The 18,536-nt window shown below is 39.4% G+C and overlaps 1 protein-coding gene and 1 long non-coding RNA gene across 5 annotated transcripts in view; one reads left to right on the plus strand and one right to left on the minus strand.

The window, feature by feature from the left end:
- The window catches only part of PLD5 (phospholipase D family member 5), a 422,454-nt gene that overhangs the window by 160,867 nt on the left and 243,051 nt on the right, over nucleotides 1-18,536 (plus strand). For 3 of the 4 annotated variants that reach the window (XM_058701959.1, XM_058701958.1, XM_058701960.1), the window contains exon 2: nucleotides 9,339-9,475. In XM_058701959.1, the coding sequence (XP_058557942.1) occupies nucleotides 9,339-9,475 (137 nt within the window). Of the gene's footprint in view, nucleotides 1-9,338; nucleotides 9,483-18,536 lie in introns of those variants that run through there. The other variant, XM_058701961.1, reaches the window with a different exon arrangement.
- Nucleotides 8,981-17,488, minus strand: LOC131496417 (uncharacterized). Its single transcript, XR_009254484.1, has 2 exons — nucleotides 17,272-17,488; nucleotides 8,981-9,535 (listed from the first exon to the last, which is right to left on the minus strand). It is a non-coding gene; the product is annotated as an uncharacterized LOC131496417 (long non-coding RNA).

Below are 18,536 nucleotides of genomic sequence, written 5' to 3' on the forward strand. Positions count from 1 at the left end.
TTTTGCATTGTGGAAGAATCTTTTGGCTTAATTATGTGTGTGTGAATTTGCTCTTAACCAGTGTCTGTCTATTTTGAGCCCATCTCCTGAGGTTTATCATTTTCAAGATCTCTATTTGCTAATCTTTCATGATTCTCTCTCTTGATGTTCAAGGGTGCAACTTCTCTCTTCTTCTGAAAACTTGAGTTATTCTTACTTTTAAAGTCTCAGCTGTGTCATTTGGTTGCTTTATTTTACGCAGATTTTTTTGCCTTGGTTGCATTAAGTACCTCTTTCATGGTTTTGATTTTCCTCAAACTCTTGAAGACTTTTAAATTTCCATCTACCTCTATGCTTGGCAGTTCCTATTTTGCATGTCTGTGGGTGATGGTTGAGCACAGTGGTTTGTCTCCAGGTTTTACAGGAGAGGCTGCATATGCATATGCTGGTAGTTTCCTCTGGGGGTTCTTAGCTCTCTGAGGGAATTGCCCTATTGGGTGACACTTCTGTTGTGTGGTGCTCAGTGCAAGAGGGTAGAAGAAAGGAGTAGTGGGAAGGGTTGACTGGCCAACCTGCTCTGAAACATCCTAACTAATCACTATCAGCCCTTCCAAAGTTTCTTCCAGTTCCTTCTGTGGTACCTCTATACTTGGAGTTCTCCTTTATAGAAGTTTGTGGTTTCCTTTGGGTGTCTTGGGTTTTGGATCTCTTTGGTTTATCTAATTTATAGTAAATCTTTAAAATTTCTCATTCATTGGTGGTGCTTTTTATTTGCCAAGCACCATTATAGTATTATTATTATTACAAGACATCTGCTTATCATCTTTAATAATTTTGTATAAGATGGGGAGTAGTTTCCTGTATTCAGTTGATGCAAACTTGAATTTTTATTCTCTGTCCTGCTGTTTTGGAAAAGATGCCCTTTGTTCTGCATGTTATCCCCTTTGTTAGGCTAATTTTGAGCTTATAGTACTTAATTTTTTGCATGTTTTATTTTACAAATAAATGTGCTTCTGTGATGGGAACCAATGGAAAAGCATGTGAGTAGGAAATAAATAACCAGGGTTGTAAGACACAAAAATCATCATTTTGATTTTGTAGCCCTTGCCATTTTCCCCCTTTATTCACTTATCACTCATTCAACACATATTTATTGAACATGTCTGCCAGGTATTATGGATCTAGGCAGGGTCCTTGAATTCAAGGAGCTCAGCTTAGTGAAAGAGACCAAAAGGTAGAAAATTAACAAATGCATGGTCGAACAATAAATTTGCATGTCTTTAAAAGGGAAAGAATAATCTAGGTTACTGCAGAAATAACTTACCATTATTGTTCTGGTAAAAATACTGAGAATTTCCTAAAACAGCAACACCGTTAAGTGCTATTGGGAGAACTCTAGCAAGGCTTGAAAAAATAAACAGATTGTATAGCTGATGATTCATCTTTTAATTAAAGGCAAGGTGAGGTAATAGAGATCTTTTGCAGTTTTTACAAGTAATCTGGGGAAGAAAAATGAGATATTTTTCTCCCTTTTAGAGGTTATGGCCATTGCACTTTTTTTTTTTTTTGCACAGGGTAAACATTAAATCCCTGCTAAATGAATGTAGTGTCTTGGTTTCTAGATTGTGCATTATTAAACAGCAGGACAAAACATTTTTTTTAAGTCTTTGTCTGACTTCTATATCCGGGTAATGCTGATATCATAGAATGAATTGGGAGGTTTTTTTCCCCCTCTTTTTTTTTTCTTGTGTGTGTGTTAATATTATTACTTATTTCTCAGATGGCATCATTTATTAATGGTGCCTGATAAGCCGTGGCTTTTCTCTGTGGGAAGGTTTTTCACTAAAAATTCATTTTCTTTAATTGATGCAAAGGTATATTCAGGTTACCTATTTCTTCTTGAGTGAACTTTAGTAATTTTTATCTTGCAAAAACTTGTCCATTTTATCTACACTGAATTTCTTGGCATGAATTTATTCATAATATTCCCTTATTAGCCTTTTGTTTTCAGTATTATCTGTAGTGATGACTGTCTCTCATAGAGATATTTGCAGTTTGTGTCTTTTCTTTTTTCTTATATGTATAGCTAGAGTGTACCAACTTTATTGATCTTTTCAAAAAACCAGACTTTGGTTTCATTGATTTTTTTTTTTTATTGCTTTTCTGTATTCTTTTTCATCGAGTTCTGCTTCATTCCTCTGCCTATTTTGAGTTTAACTTAGTCTTTTTTTCTTTCTATATTAAGGTAGGACTTTAGATCATTTAAGACCTTATTTATTTTCTAAATATACATTTAGTGCTACATATTTCCCGGAAACATTTATTTTGCTGCATCTCATGCATTTTCATTTATTGTATTTTTATTTTCATTTGGTTTAAAATTCTTCCTTGTCTACTTATTCTGTCCATTAGTAAGAGAAGGGTTTTGATGTCACTGAATAGCTGGGGATTTATTTATTTCTCCTTACAATTCTATTAGCCTTTGCTTTATACATTTTGAAGCTCTTTTCTTAGGTGCATAAAGATTTATTATTGTTATGTCTTTTTGGTGAATTTATCCCTTTATCATTCTGAAGTGACTATTACATCTTCAACAAATTGGAATAATTTTTGGCAATTATATTTTTCAAATATTTTTGTACCTTCCTCTTTTTTGGAAACTCCATGAACATGTATATTAGGCTTCTTGACTTGTCTCATACACTGGCCAAGTTTTTGGTTTTTTCTCTGTGTTTTCATAGAGTTCATTAAACTGTTTTTATGTTGTGTCTAATCTGCTTCTAACCCATTCAGTGTATTTCCCACCCCCAGAAATTTTGATGTGTGCTTTTTGTTATATTTTCTTTATCTCTGTTTTAAAATACTTATTTTCTTGAACATATGAAATATAGTAATCATATTTGTTTTAATATCTGTGTCTACTAATTCAATCACCTGTGTCCTTTCTGAGTTGATTTCTTTGAATTTTCTCCTCATTTGGGGGTGTGGTTTTCTGTTTCTTTGCATGTATGGTCATTTTTTACTGGATGCTAGGCATTGTAATTTTGATTTTGCTGTTTGGTGGATATTAAGATATATTTAAAAACATTCTCAAGGTTTTCTCTTAGATATAGTTCCTAGTGAACAGTTGGGTTTTTAAGGATTATTTTTATGCTTTTTTAGGTGGGAGATCAGCCTTGAGTCTAGGGCTAATTTTTCCCATTTCCATTTTCAAGATATAATATCCTCCTAATTACTTGATCCCCCATGTATTATGAGATTTCTCCATTCTGGATAGTGAGAACACCAACCCTTCCTGGCCCTGTGTATTTCGTCAGGGATTATTTCATCTACTTCGTTCAGGTGGTTCTTTCCCAGGCCTTAGGTAAATTCCTTATATACAAATACTTATAGCAATACTTAACTTTGGACTCAGGGAGACTTTCTAAAGATCTCCACAGTTCTCTCCCTATAAAGATCTCCTGTCTCTACTACTCTGTTCTGTCAAATGTAGCTAACTTGAACTTTCTAAAATCCCAACTTTGTCTTAGTGTGGAGAGATTGGTAGACTACTACAGGGAAACTCATTCAGTTTGGGTCTGGTACTCAGCAAGTACTCTGAGCTGGTGATATACTCTTAGGAGTTATCAGTGTATATATAGCCAGTGAAGACTTGGGAGTAAATTAGACTCTCTCAGGGAGGGGATACAGAACAAGAAGAGAAAAGTTCTAAAACAGAACCCCAAGGTACATCAAAGTGTATGTGGAAAGTGAAGTGATAATTCTGATTTTCAAAGCAAATCCCTTAATCAGTCTATAGTCTAGATTTTCTACTGTGGTTCTAGAATGTGACCATTATTCAGGAGATTGATAAGTCATCAGCTAAGATTACTATGATTCTTCTAGGTCACCTACTTTTTTCTGAGAACATGTCTCTGAGAACTCAAGACAGGAACACATTTAGAATCATAGGAAAGTTCTAAAGGCCCAAGGATGCCCTGTCTCCACAGCTTGGAGTCAAATGTTCAACATTCATTTCTCATTAATGGGCCATGTGGGGATTGGTTAACTAAAAACCAATAATAAAAATAATAAAATAATCATAGCTAAAATTAAGTAGAAAATTAAGTCAAGCAAAGAAAACCAGAAAAGGAAAAAGATCTAGAGACTTCAGATTTAGACACCTAAATTAAATCCCTGGACTGTCTCCAATTGGTTGGGTCACATTGGACAATTCAATAACCCGATGTCTTTGAGTCATAATTTCAATCTTTCACGTGGAGAATATTTTTTTTTGTTTCTATATATTAAGAGAGAAAGAGAGAGAGAGAGAGAGAACAAACACATATGCACATGAGCAGGGGAGGGGCAGAAGGAGAGAGAGAATCTCAAGCAGGCTCCATGATCAGTGCAGAGCCCAGTGTGGTGCTCCATCTCAAGAACTATGAGATCATGACCTGAGTCAAAATCAAGAGTCAGCCACTTAACTGACTGAGCCACTTAGGTGCCCCTTGCAAGGAGAATAATTTAACTTGCAGCTCTGTGGGTACTAAAATCTGCACACATAAAAATAGCTATTTTTAAGACTTCACTATGATTTTGTTTAAAAAAAAACTGTCATGGTAAATAAATGAAAGATAATATGAACAATTTTAATTTATGGTTAATTTTTGCAAATTCACATTTTGCCTTTAGGTACATGGGTGCAAATTCTTTTTAAGAATTTATCAAATGGTATAAAACCCCAAGTTCGGATATATAATAGTACTTCTAAGTTTCAGATTTAATACTCTTTCCCATTTAGAGGTCATACATCTCTTTTTCTGTATTAAAATGTATTTGATAAGGATATGATAATTAAATATTTTCAGTGTTAGCATAATTAGATATATTTCTTGACCAAGCAAGCAATTCTTTTCAAAACTGTTTTCAGTAAAAACTCCAGTGAAAAGTACAGATTGATGTTAGATAATAGCATTTCAAGTTTTGTTTTCTTTTAATTGGTTGAGCTCAATAGTGAAGTTTAGATTGTAATCATCCTAATGGGTTCTCCTTAAAACTTTGCATTCTTTGGTTCTATTCAATAAAAACAAAAAAGTGTGTTTCAAATTGATTCCTGAATGATCTGAAATAGTCTGTTAAGGATTTGAAATTGAATAAATGTCTTGGTAACCTGGAATTTGGTCTCATTTGTGAGGCTCTAGTGCTGTCATTGGAACAGAATCTTTCACTTTTCATGAGGTTGAAAAGAAAAGAGACTAAAGAAAGTAGTGGTCTGAAGTTATATTGTGATAGTACATTCTTTCAAGGAGACATTTAAACATGAATATCAGAGTCTGAATTTCTCTTCTTTGACAAATTTAAATGAAAATAGCCAGGTCAATTGTTCATATTAATAGAATATGATAATACAGAATTAAATGAATAGAAGTTAATAGAAATCTATGAAGGTTATTACATCAAAGTGCTTCCAATAGCACACAAATCAACTAGAGCTCTTTAAAAAAATTTTTTTTTACATTTATTTATTTTTGAGAGACAGACAGAGAGCACAAGTCGGGGAGGGGCAGAGAGAGGATTGAGACACAAAATCAGAAGTAGGCTCCAGGCTCTGAGCTATCTACACAGAGCCTGATGTGGGGCTCGAACTCACAAACTGTGAGATCATGACCTGAGCCGAAGTTGGACACTTAACTGATTGAGCCACCCAAGCGCCCCAATTAGAGCTCTTATTGACTATTTTATCATAAAATTTAGAATAAAGGGAAACAAATAAATATTGTTGTGGGTGGATCATTTCATATTAATGTCACTAGCTTTATTCATTGAGTACCCACTAATATACCTGACATGGTATATTTATGCTGCTCTCTTCAGGATTCTTTTTGAGATAATGTTTAATTATATTGCCTAGGGGAGCCTGGGTGGCTCAGTCGGTTAAGTTTCTGACTTCTGCTCAGGTCATGATCTCACAGTTCATGAGTTCGAGCACCGCATCAGGCTCTACACGGACAGCTCAGAGCCTGGAGCCTGCTCGGGATTCTGTGTCTCCCTCTCTCTCTGCCCTTTCCCCACTCATGCTCTATCTCTGTCTCTCAAAAATAAGTAAACATTAAAAAAAATTTTTTTTAAATTATATTGTCCTAGGTTAGAGTCTCTTCTAGACTAATGTGTTATCACTGCATTGCTTTAAACCCCTCTAAAAGCTTTTTGTTTGTTGTTTATAATCTATAGGGAAATAGGATAAAATGACAAAAAATTTAAATAATTTTTTGTGTTGTAAAATGAGTGGCTTAAAAAAAAAGTTTCTATTGGGAGTGCAAATTGGTACAGCCACTCTGGAAAACAGTATGGAAGTTCCTCAAAAAATTACAAGTAGAACTACCCTATGACCCAGCAATCGTACTACTAGGTATTTATCCAAGGGATATGGGTATGCTGTTTCAAAAGGGCACATGCCCCCCAATGTTTGTAGCAGCATTATCAACAATAGCCAAAGTATGGAAAGAGCCAAAATGTCCATCGATGGGTGAATGGATAAAGAAGATGTGGTATGTATGCAATGGAGTATTACTTGGCAATTAAAAAGAATGAAATCTTGCCATTTGCAACTATGTGGATGGAACTAAAGGGTATTACACTAAGTGAAATTAGTCAGAGAAAGACAAATATCATATGACTTCATTCATATGAGGACTTTAAGACACAGAACAGATGAACACAAGGGAAGGGAAGCAAAAATAATATAAAAACAGGGCGGGGGACAAAACATAAGAGACTCTTAAATATGGAGAACAAACAGAGGGTTATTGGAGGGGTAGTGGGAGGGGGGAATGGGCTAAATGGGTAAGAGGCATTAAGGAATTTACTCCTGAAATCATTGTTGCACTATATGCTAACTAACTTGTATGTAAATTAAAAAATTAAATTAAATTAAAAAAAGAAGACTACCTGGGGGGGGGGGGGATAAAGACACGTCTCTGACTTCAAGTGTCTTATAGACTAGTGAAAGACATGTAAACCCATAATGAAATAAATGCTAATTATGCAAAAAAAAAAACCCACAAAGAACAAACTGAGGGTTGATGGGGGGGCAGGGAAGTGGGAAATGGGTGATGGGCATTAAGGAGGGCACTTGCTGGGATAAGCACTGGGTGTTGTATGTAAGCAATGAATCATGGGAATATACTCCCAAAGCCAAGAGCACACTGTATACACTGTATGTAGCTAACTTGACAATAAATTAGATTAAAAAAAAAAAGAAAGGAAAAAGAAAAAAAAAATTTCTTGGAGTAAAGGGGACAATGACCTATTCATGCAATGAGTGTTATGCAGCAGTTTAAAACCATGCTTTAAAAGAATATTTAATGATGTTCAAGCATGATCAAGTGCAAAAAGCAGAATGCAAAACTATATGTAGAAAATACCAGTATTTTCAGATTGGTAGATTGGTATAGATAGTACACAGGAAAGAAGAAGACCAAAATGATAATGGCGATTTTGTCTGAGTGGGACTGGGTGTGATTTATTTATTTTTTATATAATATTTTGAAAATAATTAATAGTTAACAGCCAACATTTTCTGGTTATACAACTAATAAATATCATTAAAATAAATAAAATTGGGGTGTCTGTGTTGGTTGAGGAGCCCAACATTGGGCTCAATCTCACAACTGTGAGATCATGACCCGAGCCGAAATCAAGAGTCAGATGCTTGACCAACTGAGCCACCCAGGTGCCCCTGCAGACTTTTATATAGTCAGTAAATGCAGCCCGGCTATTTGCATCCAACCCAAGCAGAGAATGGAAAAGGATAGATTGTCAGATTCACATCATCAAAATATGGAACCAAACGAATTGGTTCTGCATCTTCAGATGTACGCCCTTGTAACTTTCATTTCATCCATTCACTTTGTTTATGTGGTAATTATTTCTTGGGCACCTTCCATTTGCTGAGCCCTGTGCTGGTTGCTTGGGATGGAAAGAATAAAACACGTCCCTGTCTTAAAGATATCAGGGGAACCTAGAGGAAAAGAACAATGGTTGTGTCTCCCTTGGGGTTTCCCTCACTTTCCTCCCTCAGCAGGGAGTAAGAGAAGCACAGTGACAGGCAGGACGGGATTTGGAACAAGCTTCTCTTGGAAGGGGAGACCTGAGGGAAAGCAGAACACAAAGACTCCTTAAGGAAACAACCATCTGAGCTGATAGCACCTGGTCACAGGAGCACCTGCATCCTTAACAACACCTTTCTCTAGAATCTGTAATTAGAGGCTGTCCCTGGACACTCTGGAACCTGAGCTTGGGGGGGAGGCATCTTGGTTCTTTGGAGACTGTGTGGCCCTAGGGATAAATGTCAGGGAGATGGAAGGAGAGGCAAAGCCAGCTGGTTTCAACAGAGCTCTGAAGTTGTGTGTGCATGTTTGTACACATATATGTATCTCATCACTAACCGAGTTATTCCTGGCTGTCTGGCCAGTGATCACTCTTTCCCCTCCTGTACATAATCCCTAAAAGCTTTGGGAACACTTAAAAATTGTTCTTTCTCTTCCCCGTCCAGATTTATCTAATAAGTAGAACCCAGGCAAAATTATTTGTTCTGGTGGCCATGGCTGCTGACCAGTGACCGCGGCCCTGTCTTCTGCCACCTATGGCCATGAACCCCTGGAGACAGGGATGTCTCAGAATACAACACTTGGCCCAAAGATAAGGACCTGAGTGGCTGGACCTTCAGCTTCTGTTTCTAAGTGAAAATTGTATCAAGAGTGTGAATGTTGGTTATGATTGCGTTCAGTATTTTGAAATGAACTATGTCAGTTGAATGACCCAAAGGCTGGCATCTGATAGATCTCATTTCTGATCAAGCTGCAGAACTCATCCTGGCCTGCCAGGGGCATCTGTCCTGAAGCCATCATAATAAAGGTCTTAGAGCAAGAGGAGGTTGGGAAAGCCAGGGGATACAGGGTTTGAGGGCACTTTGCACAGAGTTTGGAAGGTGCTGGTAGTAACAGGAGACGGGGAGTAATTATCGAACCACCCTGTGTTTCATTTTTAATTTGCGCTAATGGGCCTTGTCGTGCTCTCTGTAGAAGATCTTGTAGAAGGTCTCCAGATCTCCTGGACTGCTTTTGATCAGAAAGGGGAAGAGAGAACTTGTTCAGAAGTCTCGATACAGCACTCGAATTCTTCAGCTGTTCTGAGATACTTAGTGGGGCTTGCAGGCTGTGTTCGGGAATGAACATCAAGGTTGCACTTGGAGGGCAGCCCTCCGCTGGCAGTGATGGAAGTAATGGTTTCCCACAGGATTTTGAAAAGCCATCAGTTCCCGGCTTTTCTAAGGGAAAGCTGCTTCTCACTTTTCTTTATCTTCTCTTTCTTGACAGTCCCAGCAGAAATGCATTGTGATCTTCGCCCTGGTATGCTGCTTTGCCATTCTTGTCGCGTTGATATTTTCTGCCGTGGACATCATGGGAGAGGATGAGGATGGTCTCTCAGAAAAAACTTGTCAAAATAAATGTCGGTAAGAGGTAACAAACAGAACTTCTCTTTTAGGGGGTGGGCAGGAAAGCCAAAGAGAACCCTAGACAGTGCAGAGAAAATTAGAAACACATGTGATCATCCATCATCCCCCCCCTTGGGCTGAAGCTGAGGCAGGAGTCTGTCCAGCCGATGCTCTTACTTTTTAGACCAAGGGAATGAACGTGAGCCATGATTTCATTCGATTACAGTTCTATACAGTTGGGATGTACTCTGTAGGGAGGGATGGTTGACAAGGTGAAATTTTGTACAGTCTGCATTTCTGGAGACCCCTCTCTATGAGGCTTCGGTTTGTTTCGTGATAAGCCTGGAAAAAAATGAGTGCCCCAAATGGACAAAGGGGCACCATGCTAGCTGTCACATCAAATGGAAGCTAAAAAAGCACCCATCTCAGGAAAAATTCCAACTTAAACTTTGGGGTTAAATAAATCAGGGTGTCCTATAAGAAGACAGACATCTCCTCAATCTGTCTCTAGGTATGTATTATGTCTCTTCAGTTACCTTAAATAACATTTCTTTGGGGTCATCCCTGACCGGCAGAGCCTTCAGAGCATGGTTTTTATCCCCATAAATCTCATCCAACTGTTCGTAAGCTGCTACTTTTTAAATTTTAGGTCATGGAGAGGGTGTAGGAAAGTGTCAAGGTTGGTGGGGAGATAGATAAGGAGTCTATATTTATTACACGTTACTGCAGAGCTGAAGTTAGGGCACACAACTACAATAGTTAGTATAAACTAGAGGTTATAAATGAATTTTAATTATAATTTTTCCCTGTGGCAAGCATTAGTCTAAGTGCCCCTCTTTTCTGGCTTAAGATCAACAGCAACTTGGTAATGTGTACATGAGTTTTTATCTTGGATATTTTTCCTTGCGGGTTGAATGTAAGACACAAAAAAGTGTCTGGATAAGACAATTGAAGTTTTGGGGTTTTTTTAACCCATGGTACATTACAGTCTAGTTACCAGACAGCAACATTCTATACAGACTAAAGGATACAAAAGAGAAATGAGCATACATTTTAGATTTATTCTAACTTGTTGGGAAGGAGCTCCTAAATGTATTTACTTCCCAGACTTGATTTGGGAGAAAAATTGTGTTGGGATTATAATTGAAGTGATAGAATGACAGTAGATTGTCACCGTCTTCCTCCTGAATACTCCTGCATCGGTACCTTCTGAGAACCCCATTATGCGACAGATAGAAACATCCGTGGATGAGGGGCCAGTGACTCATCTTAGTCCGTGGATTGACTCTGACCCCTCTCACCTCACTTGGTGATAAAGTGTGCTGGGGACTTCACATGGCCAACCCCAGCACCCAGAAAGCAACTTTATAAAGGTCAAACTATACCAACTTCTGTGAGACCAAATATGCAGGACCTTCTAACACACATTACCAGGTATTTGTGATTTTCAACAAAAAAAACGAGGGAGCCTTACAACTATTCCTCTTTTCACTTGTGAGAAGCTATACTTTGATCCAGCTTTTACTTTAAACTCAGACAGGTGGAATTTGGGGTCTGCTGACTGCTTCCATTTAAATCAATAATTAAATCCTAATGACTCAACGCTGCTTCACCCTCAATCTGGAACATGTGCTTCCAGTTACCCACCATTCCCGGCTGCCTTTCCCCTTGGTAGTGGAATCACTGGCTGGTTACTGGGTTCCACCTCCCGGAGCCAGGTTTTCTAGAACATGCAGCCCCTCCAATCTCCCTCTCTTCTGCAGCCTTGGCCCCTGTTTGTGTTTCTCCTGCATTATTAGCCATTCAGTAGGTGCTTCTGGTATGCCTGCCATCCCCTAACCTCATCCCGAGGAGCTTCTGCTTTTTTTCCTCTCCAGCACACGGGATGTCGGGTTACTGCAGTTCCTTGTACCCATCCAGTCCCAGTCTCCAGACAACCCATGGCCACACCATCCATTCTCGGTAGTTCTCATTTTAACATGATGGAACTTTCTCACATAATCTGCTCCCTCCTTATCCAGAGGTAACATCACCTGCTAATTCTGGCACTTTCCACCTTCTCTCGTCCATGCCTAACAACCTCCCAACCATCAGTTCCATCTCTCGCCATTGTACTTCATAACTAAAATTAACTTCCCAAGACCCTAGCCTGCTGTTTTTACCACCTCAAGTCAATAAATCTAATGTCCATTTCACATTATACTTCCAAGTAAGCCTAATGCAGTGAACAGCCATAGACTTTGAAATCAGAAAGATCTGGATTCAGATCTACATTATAGCACTTACTAACTCTGTAAATTTGGACAAGAAATTAGTTTCATTATTTCATTCAATACCCATTTACAGCACATGGCAGGAGTGAAGGAGGAGCTGCAATGCAGTTAATAATGAGACAGTTGTGGCTTTGTTGCTACAGAGAGGACTTGGGGCGTAGCCTGGCACGGTAAAAAAAGGGACCCTAGGCCTTGGCCTCCACTCCCTCCTGGTGGGTTATGAAGGATATTTTAGAATTGTTTCTCTTAAAAGTGGTAGATTAAAAGAAATCTGTCTCACGAAGCTTTATTGGTAAATTGCATACCCCATAAGAAAGCAGCAGGAAACTCATAACAAGCAATATGTAAATACTCCCCTCTCCTTCCCTTCCACGGTGGTAAAACCCCCTTCTCTCTTCACACCAACTTCCTATTCCTCCCACGTCCTCACTTATCCTGAATCTGCTTTATTCTAAGTGTAGTCTTTGGTTCTGGGGAAGGAAATGAAGACAACTGCAGGAGAATAGAGACTTTATTCAGGGCTGGCTATGGCAAAGCAGTCAGCCACCATCACTCGTGTTTTGGCAGAGACTCAAAGGCAGGTAGAGGATCTGTTGAGTTTTCTAGTGGAAAAAGGGAAGCCTTTAGGTGTGCCCTGCTAGGGCCCTGGTAGGGGTTGTTGGCCTAGGGGAAGCTGGACGCTGGCCGGCTTCTAGAATCAAGACATCTGCTTGGTCCTGAGTTGGAAGGAGGGACAAAAATTAGGGAAGCTGGTAGTTATTAATCAAGTCCCAGCCATTTGGAGCACAAGGTTACAGGAGTTATTGTTTGGTGTCTTGGATTGTTACTAGAAATAGCCTGACTTCCTACGAGCCTGCCTTACTGCCGGCTGGCTTCCTGGGCTGGTTATTGTAGGCGAGAGGTTGGTGTCTTGGTCAGACTGATGCAGCTTGTGGGGTGGAGTCTAGTTTTTATATACATGGTCTTGCCATTGTTCATTTGCATATTTAATCTCCCAGTTCTTAGAATCTCTTTCTATACCAGCCCCATTTGTTTTAATTTTCTTCTTCTCCATCTGCTAGACCATGGCTGGTGTGTCCATGATGCTTGATGCAGGATCCTAACGTCTTCACCTGCCTCCTTGGATCTCTTGCTTCAGCCACCCTGCCAGTCCTTTCTGCTGGTTGACTCCTGATTCCACCCATCCTTGTCCTCAGAGAAGCCTCAGCCATAGCTCCAGTCCTATTACAGCCTGTTGAGGAAAGGGAGTTGGACTGTGCTTTCCCAGGTTTCCCCAGACAGGGTTGCCCCTGGCGAGAGAGGAGGGATAGTTTGGAGATGTACCACTGAGTATGGTGTGCTGATGCAGACCTGGCGGGGGACACTGCCTCCTGCAGAAAGCTCCCAGTAGTATGCCAATCTCAACTTAGTGCCTCTGCACAAAAGTGTATCTCTTCGTCTCCCGACCTCCTTCTCATCTTGGCACCGAGCTCCCTAGACTCTAGCTCGGGGGGGCACTAAACAGGATCACATGATGCTTACCTTCCAGGTACCATTTACCTCCCTGGCCTCCAGTTTCCTCTTTATGTTTTCTCCTTCTGGTGTCATTATTGTGAAGAGTGCTTGCTGCCTGCTCATTTCAACCTTTGCTGAGATCTTGCTGCCTTGTAATTAAACTCCCCATGTGTTTGTAGCTCTCCTTGGTCCTGAAAGTTGGAAGACTACATGGCAGTCTAGCCCACCAGTGCCTTCCCTTCCTGCTGTTGTGATGGCCTCTCCGCAAGATCTCATCCACTGCAGCCTTTCCTACACACTGCTGACCCTTGAATAATGCACAGTTCGAACTGCACAGGTCCACTAATAATGCAGATTGTTTTTGATCGATACAGTCCTGTAAATGTACTTCTTTCCCTGATGATTTTCTTAAGAACATTTTCTTCTCTCTAGCTTACCTTATTGGAAGGATACAGTATGTATTACTTAATCGACTGTTGATTTTATCAGTGAGGCCTCTGCTCAACAGTAGGCTATGAGTAGTTATGTTTGGGGGAGGCCAGAAGTTACACGTGGAGTTTTGACTGCACAGAGTTCGGCACCTGTAACCCCTGCGTTGTTCAAGGGGCATCTGTATGTTGCTTTAATTCATCTTATCTCTACTAACTAGCCAAGTAGCCAAGATGCCTTTCTATCCTCTGATAGATTACTACTCGAAATCATACTGCCCACTCAATGTTTCCCTAACTTTTATGTCTTTCTGAAAAAATTTATCTCCCTATAAAAAATATCCTGTTTATATTTTTTCTGACATCTCGTTTTATTTTCTCCTTCTTGTTACTTTGCTGCTAAAATATTGTACTAATAGTAGGTTAGTGATGCTCCCGACTGGCATAATTTTCCACATGCATCTGAAATAGCAGCTGCTCTTATCTTCCCAAGTGTCTTTTAAAAGGCCTTAATTGTGCCAGGAGACAAGATCTTTGACACCAGTAAATGACTTTGACCTATTTCTTTGCCTCTTTGTACCAAATTTCAGTGTATTTTCCATCATTTTCCTTTGTGTTTAATTGCTGATTCAGTCTCTATAAATATCGACCTCTGTGTCACTTGACTACTACAGATGGTGAAGGGCAGACTTTCTGGTTTCTTCTGGAAAACTGCATCTCAGTGGGCTCAGGGGCATCACTGCATAGTTAAGAATGGCTTCACCTGCCAGTTGAGACTGTATACATCCTGTGGCTTGGCTCTTTTATGATTTGCTGGTGCCTCTAATTATAATTTTATACCATTCTTGCAAGAGATAAGTGCGCTGTGCAGGTTCCCACACAACACATCCCCAGGGACCAGTAGGGACACTGGAACTTACATCCAGGTGCTGTTCACCTGCAGAACACCTGCTCACATGTGCACTGGCCACCCTTTCAGGTAAGAGGCCTCCATTTTGTATTTTTCAGCTGTGTCTCTCTCACCTCTCATCCATTGCTGTGGGTCATTACTTCCCCACTCAGTAGAGACACCATTACACATTTACTAGAAGGACTTTTCTTAATTACATCTCCCTGATAAATGCACAGAGAAACAGTCCACATCCTCCTCCTTCTCCACCCCAGGCCCAATTCCTATAATAACTTGGCAGCTAATTTCTGTAAACTATCATTAACTGCATAAACATAAAATTGGGGTGGGTTATCATTGTCTTCTAATCATGTTGATTGACACTTGCTCCTGGATCTCCTCATGCTTGTCCCTCATTCTCCTGAATCAGCCACATGTCTGTGTGGCTACTGTCCTGGTGGGGCTTACTCTTGCCTCCAAATCTGCATATCCATTTGAGCTTTTGCCTACTTGGCCTGAAGCATGAAGGATTAGACCAACAAAATCTACATCTATGATCCTACTGTTCCTGAACCTGGGGATTTTCTTTAATCCTAGTGAAAGGACTTGAGTCTGCACAGAATGGGGCCCATGAAATATCTAAGCCTGGGTAACCAATGTATAAATTACCAGAATGGTTCACCATTAAAGAGTGGCCTAGATCACCACAGGAAGTATAGCAAGAGCCAGACTCACTTGGTAATATACCAGCCCTCTACAAGTGCATTTTTCACATCTGCTTTCTAAATTTTTCAATTTCTCTATTGAAAACCTGACTTCTCTGTTTTATATTTTCTTATACTTTGTTTTACGACTTTGTTCCTCTGATCCACTATTTTCTTACTTAAAATAATAAACAATATCTCTATTAATAACCCAGTTGCAGCTCTAGTGTAGGACATCCATAATTGAGTCCATCAATATATAACATTTCTAGAAAAGAGTATTGAGAAACTTTTGTGCATTGACAATCACTTCCTTGTGTTTTGTCCTTTCTCTTTTGAGTATCATGACCTTACAGCTATCTTTACAGACTCAAACTTGCTCCAGTGGACTTTAATCATTGTTTTCCCTTTAATGCCCAAACTGTCATTACTTGGCCAGTGGAAGCTATATTTTCTCCTTTTTGACACTATTCCAGATATCTCTGAGAGCAGCTTTGCTTTCTGGCCCCATTTTGAATTTTCTTGCTCTGGGATATGGTATTATCTACTCTCCAATGAGCTCTGGTTCCTTTTTTGTGAAGAATTCTTTTAAAAACCAGAATCTAGGGGTGCCTGGGTGGCTCAGTCGGTTGAGCGTCCAACTTCAGCTCAGGTCATGATCCCACGGCTTGTGAGTTCAAGCCCTACATCAGGCTCTGTGCTGACAGATCAGAGCCTGGAGCCTGCTTCAGATTCTGTCTCCATCTATCTCTGCCCCTCCCTTGCAGTCCCACACACTGTCTCTCTCCCTCCCACCACCCCTCCTTTCTCTCAAATATAAATAAACATTAAAAAAAATTTTTTAAAAACAGAATCTAAGTTCTAGGGTGTCATTAGATTGTCCCACAAGTGTGTTGGTGGTAGATAAAATGATACCAGAGGAAAGGTGCTTTAAATTACTTTTGTGACTGAGCAATGTCCCTCACTCCTTCTTTCCCTTCCTTTTATAGACATCAGAACAGGGACTGTGGGGCCAAGTTATCTGGGTTTCAGTATGGCTGTACCACTTAGGAGATTTGCAATCTTGAGCAAGTTTCTTGATTTTACTGTACCCACTTGTTTTTATCAGTGTAATAAAGATAATCATTTTGTCTTACTTGAAAGACTTCTGGAAGGATGAAATATATTAATGCAAGTGCCTTTCATACAGTAGCATCTGTCATACAATAAATGCTCAGAAAATTGGCTGTTAACTCCTTTTATGAAGGAACACGAGTTCATGCCAGTGTTCATAGCCTCTTTAAAGTTTCTTTGTACTTTGCTCCAAAGTAAGGAAGAGCTTATAATCCATTTTCCATTCTTTTCTTAAACTACAAGTTTTTCCATTTATGTACATTAACTTTGAATTATCCTACTTTATATTGACAAACCCAACCATGTTTTTAAATTAGTTTCTCCCTGGGGCACCTGCCTGGGTGGCTTAATCGGTTAAGTGGCCGACTTCGGCTCAGGTCATGATCTCGCGGTCCGTGAGTTCGAGCCCTGCGTCGGGCTCTGTGCTGATAGCTCAGAGCCTGGAGCCTGTTTCAGATTCTGTGTCTCCCTCTCTCTGACCCTCCCCTGTTCATGCTCTGTCTCTCCCTGCCTCAAAAATAAATAAAACGTTAAAAAAAATTAAAAAAATAAATTAGAGTTTCTCCCTAAATTTCTCCCAAATTTAGAAGATTCCATTTGGTTTTTGGCTTCAGTGTGTGGTATCCGAGCACTTTTCTGACTGTCTAAAAAGGAAGAAAAACTTTAATCTACATCTGCATCTGAAGGGAACATCAAATAACTTAAAAGCCTAGAGCACCTGGTCCTACAAATAGATTTCCAATGTACCAACCCAACAAAAATGATGAAAGATAGAATAAAAGCAGAAACTCGCTCTAAAGCTTTTGTTTTACATCTTTCCCCGGTTTCTCCATTTGAGCACACAATGAACCTAGTTCCTGTATAATTTTCTTGATGTGTTCTTCCTTTTATAGTGCCAGTATCCATTTCTTACCAAATCATACAGGTTCTGAGGAAGGAGAGGAGATGGTACTGTGTGTAGCACACTCTCTTAAACTGAAGTGAGCATGTCACCCATTTCTGGTCGGCCCCATCTTGCCTCCTTCCAGTTTTGCACTCCTCTGTCTTTCCTGGAGCCCTGGCCTTCTCCTGAGTCTCTGATCAGAGATTATTTCATTGACAAGATGGCGTCCACCTAGTAGAACTCCTGCAGCTTGGGCCTTCTATTGACGTTCTCAGCCCTTCTGTCTCTCTACTGTCTACTCCACTAGGTCAGAACTCCCTGAGAACCCAAGATCCCATCAGTTTTTCTCTTTTGCATCTTCTTCAGTGGCTCACACATTAGGACTGAGCAGTTCCTTTTTGCTAATGGGCAGTGATTTTGTGTAAACACAAGTATAAATTATAGGAGTGTACCACTCATTGAGATAGTATGTATTATCTAGATTAATTTATTACTCTCCATGGTGGAATTTGCTTTGGGGGAATAACTAAGGATTATGACAGGAAGCATGGAAGTTTATAGATTGTATACTTAAAGGCCATCACATGGAAATGAGTTAGAAGAAACCTGGGGAATTGCTAAAATTAAACAGAATAATCTGACACATAATTTTTTTTTTCTAACTAGCATCAAATAAACAACTTTTATAATAATTGGGAATGGAGGGAGGCCTCTGGGTAGCTCAGTCAGTTAAGTGTCAACTTTTGATTTTGTCTCAGGTCATGATCCCAGGACACTGGGATCTTCCTCTCTCTGCCACTTGCTTGCTCTAAAATAACAAAAAAAAAAAAAAAAAAAAAAAAAAAAATGGGAATAAATAAAATAAAAAATTTTAAAAAATGGGAATGGAGGGCAAATTCTTGGTTTTAAATAAAGGAAAACAGAAGTTCTCAGACTTCTAAATTCAGATATTTTTGTTCTTCTGAACTCTACTCTCATATGAAACAGCATATACCAACATCTTGGTTTCACCATTGAGTCAAGTAAAATTCAAATTTCCTGAATCATGAGAGATCCGATAGCCCAGGACCATGAAAGTGCCATTTATATTCCAACACATAAAATCTCAAAGATTGTTTTTAAAATAATCTTTTATCTTTAACATCTAATGTTTAAAGGAAGATATTTGAGAGAGTGTGATACTTGCTGATGTCTATAATTACCACTTTGGGAAGCAGCAAAGCTAATTATTTCAAAGTTTTAATTATAATGAAGCTTAATATATGATTAACGATGTTGACATTTCCTGTTGCCAC

This window comes from Neofelis nebulosa, chromosome 15, assembly GCF_028018385.1.
Source record: "Neofelis nebulosa isolate mNeoNeb1 chromosome 15, mNeoNeb1.pri, whole genome shotgun sequence".
NCBI lineage: Eukaryota > Metazoa > Chordata > Mammalia > Carnivora > Felidae > Neofelis > Neofelis nebulosa.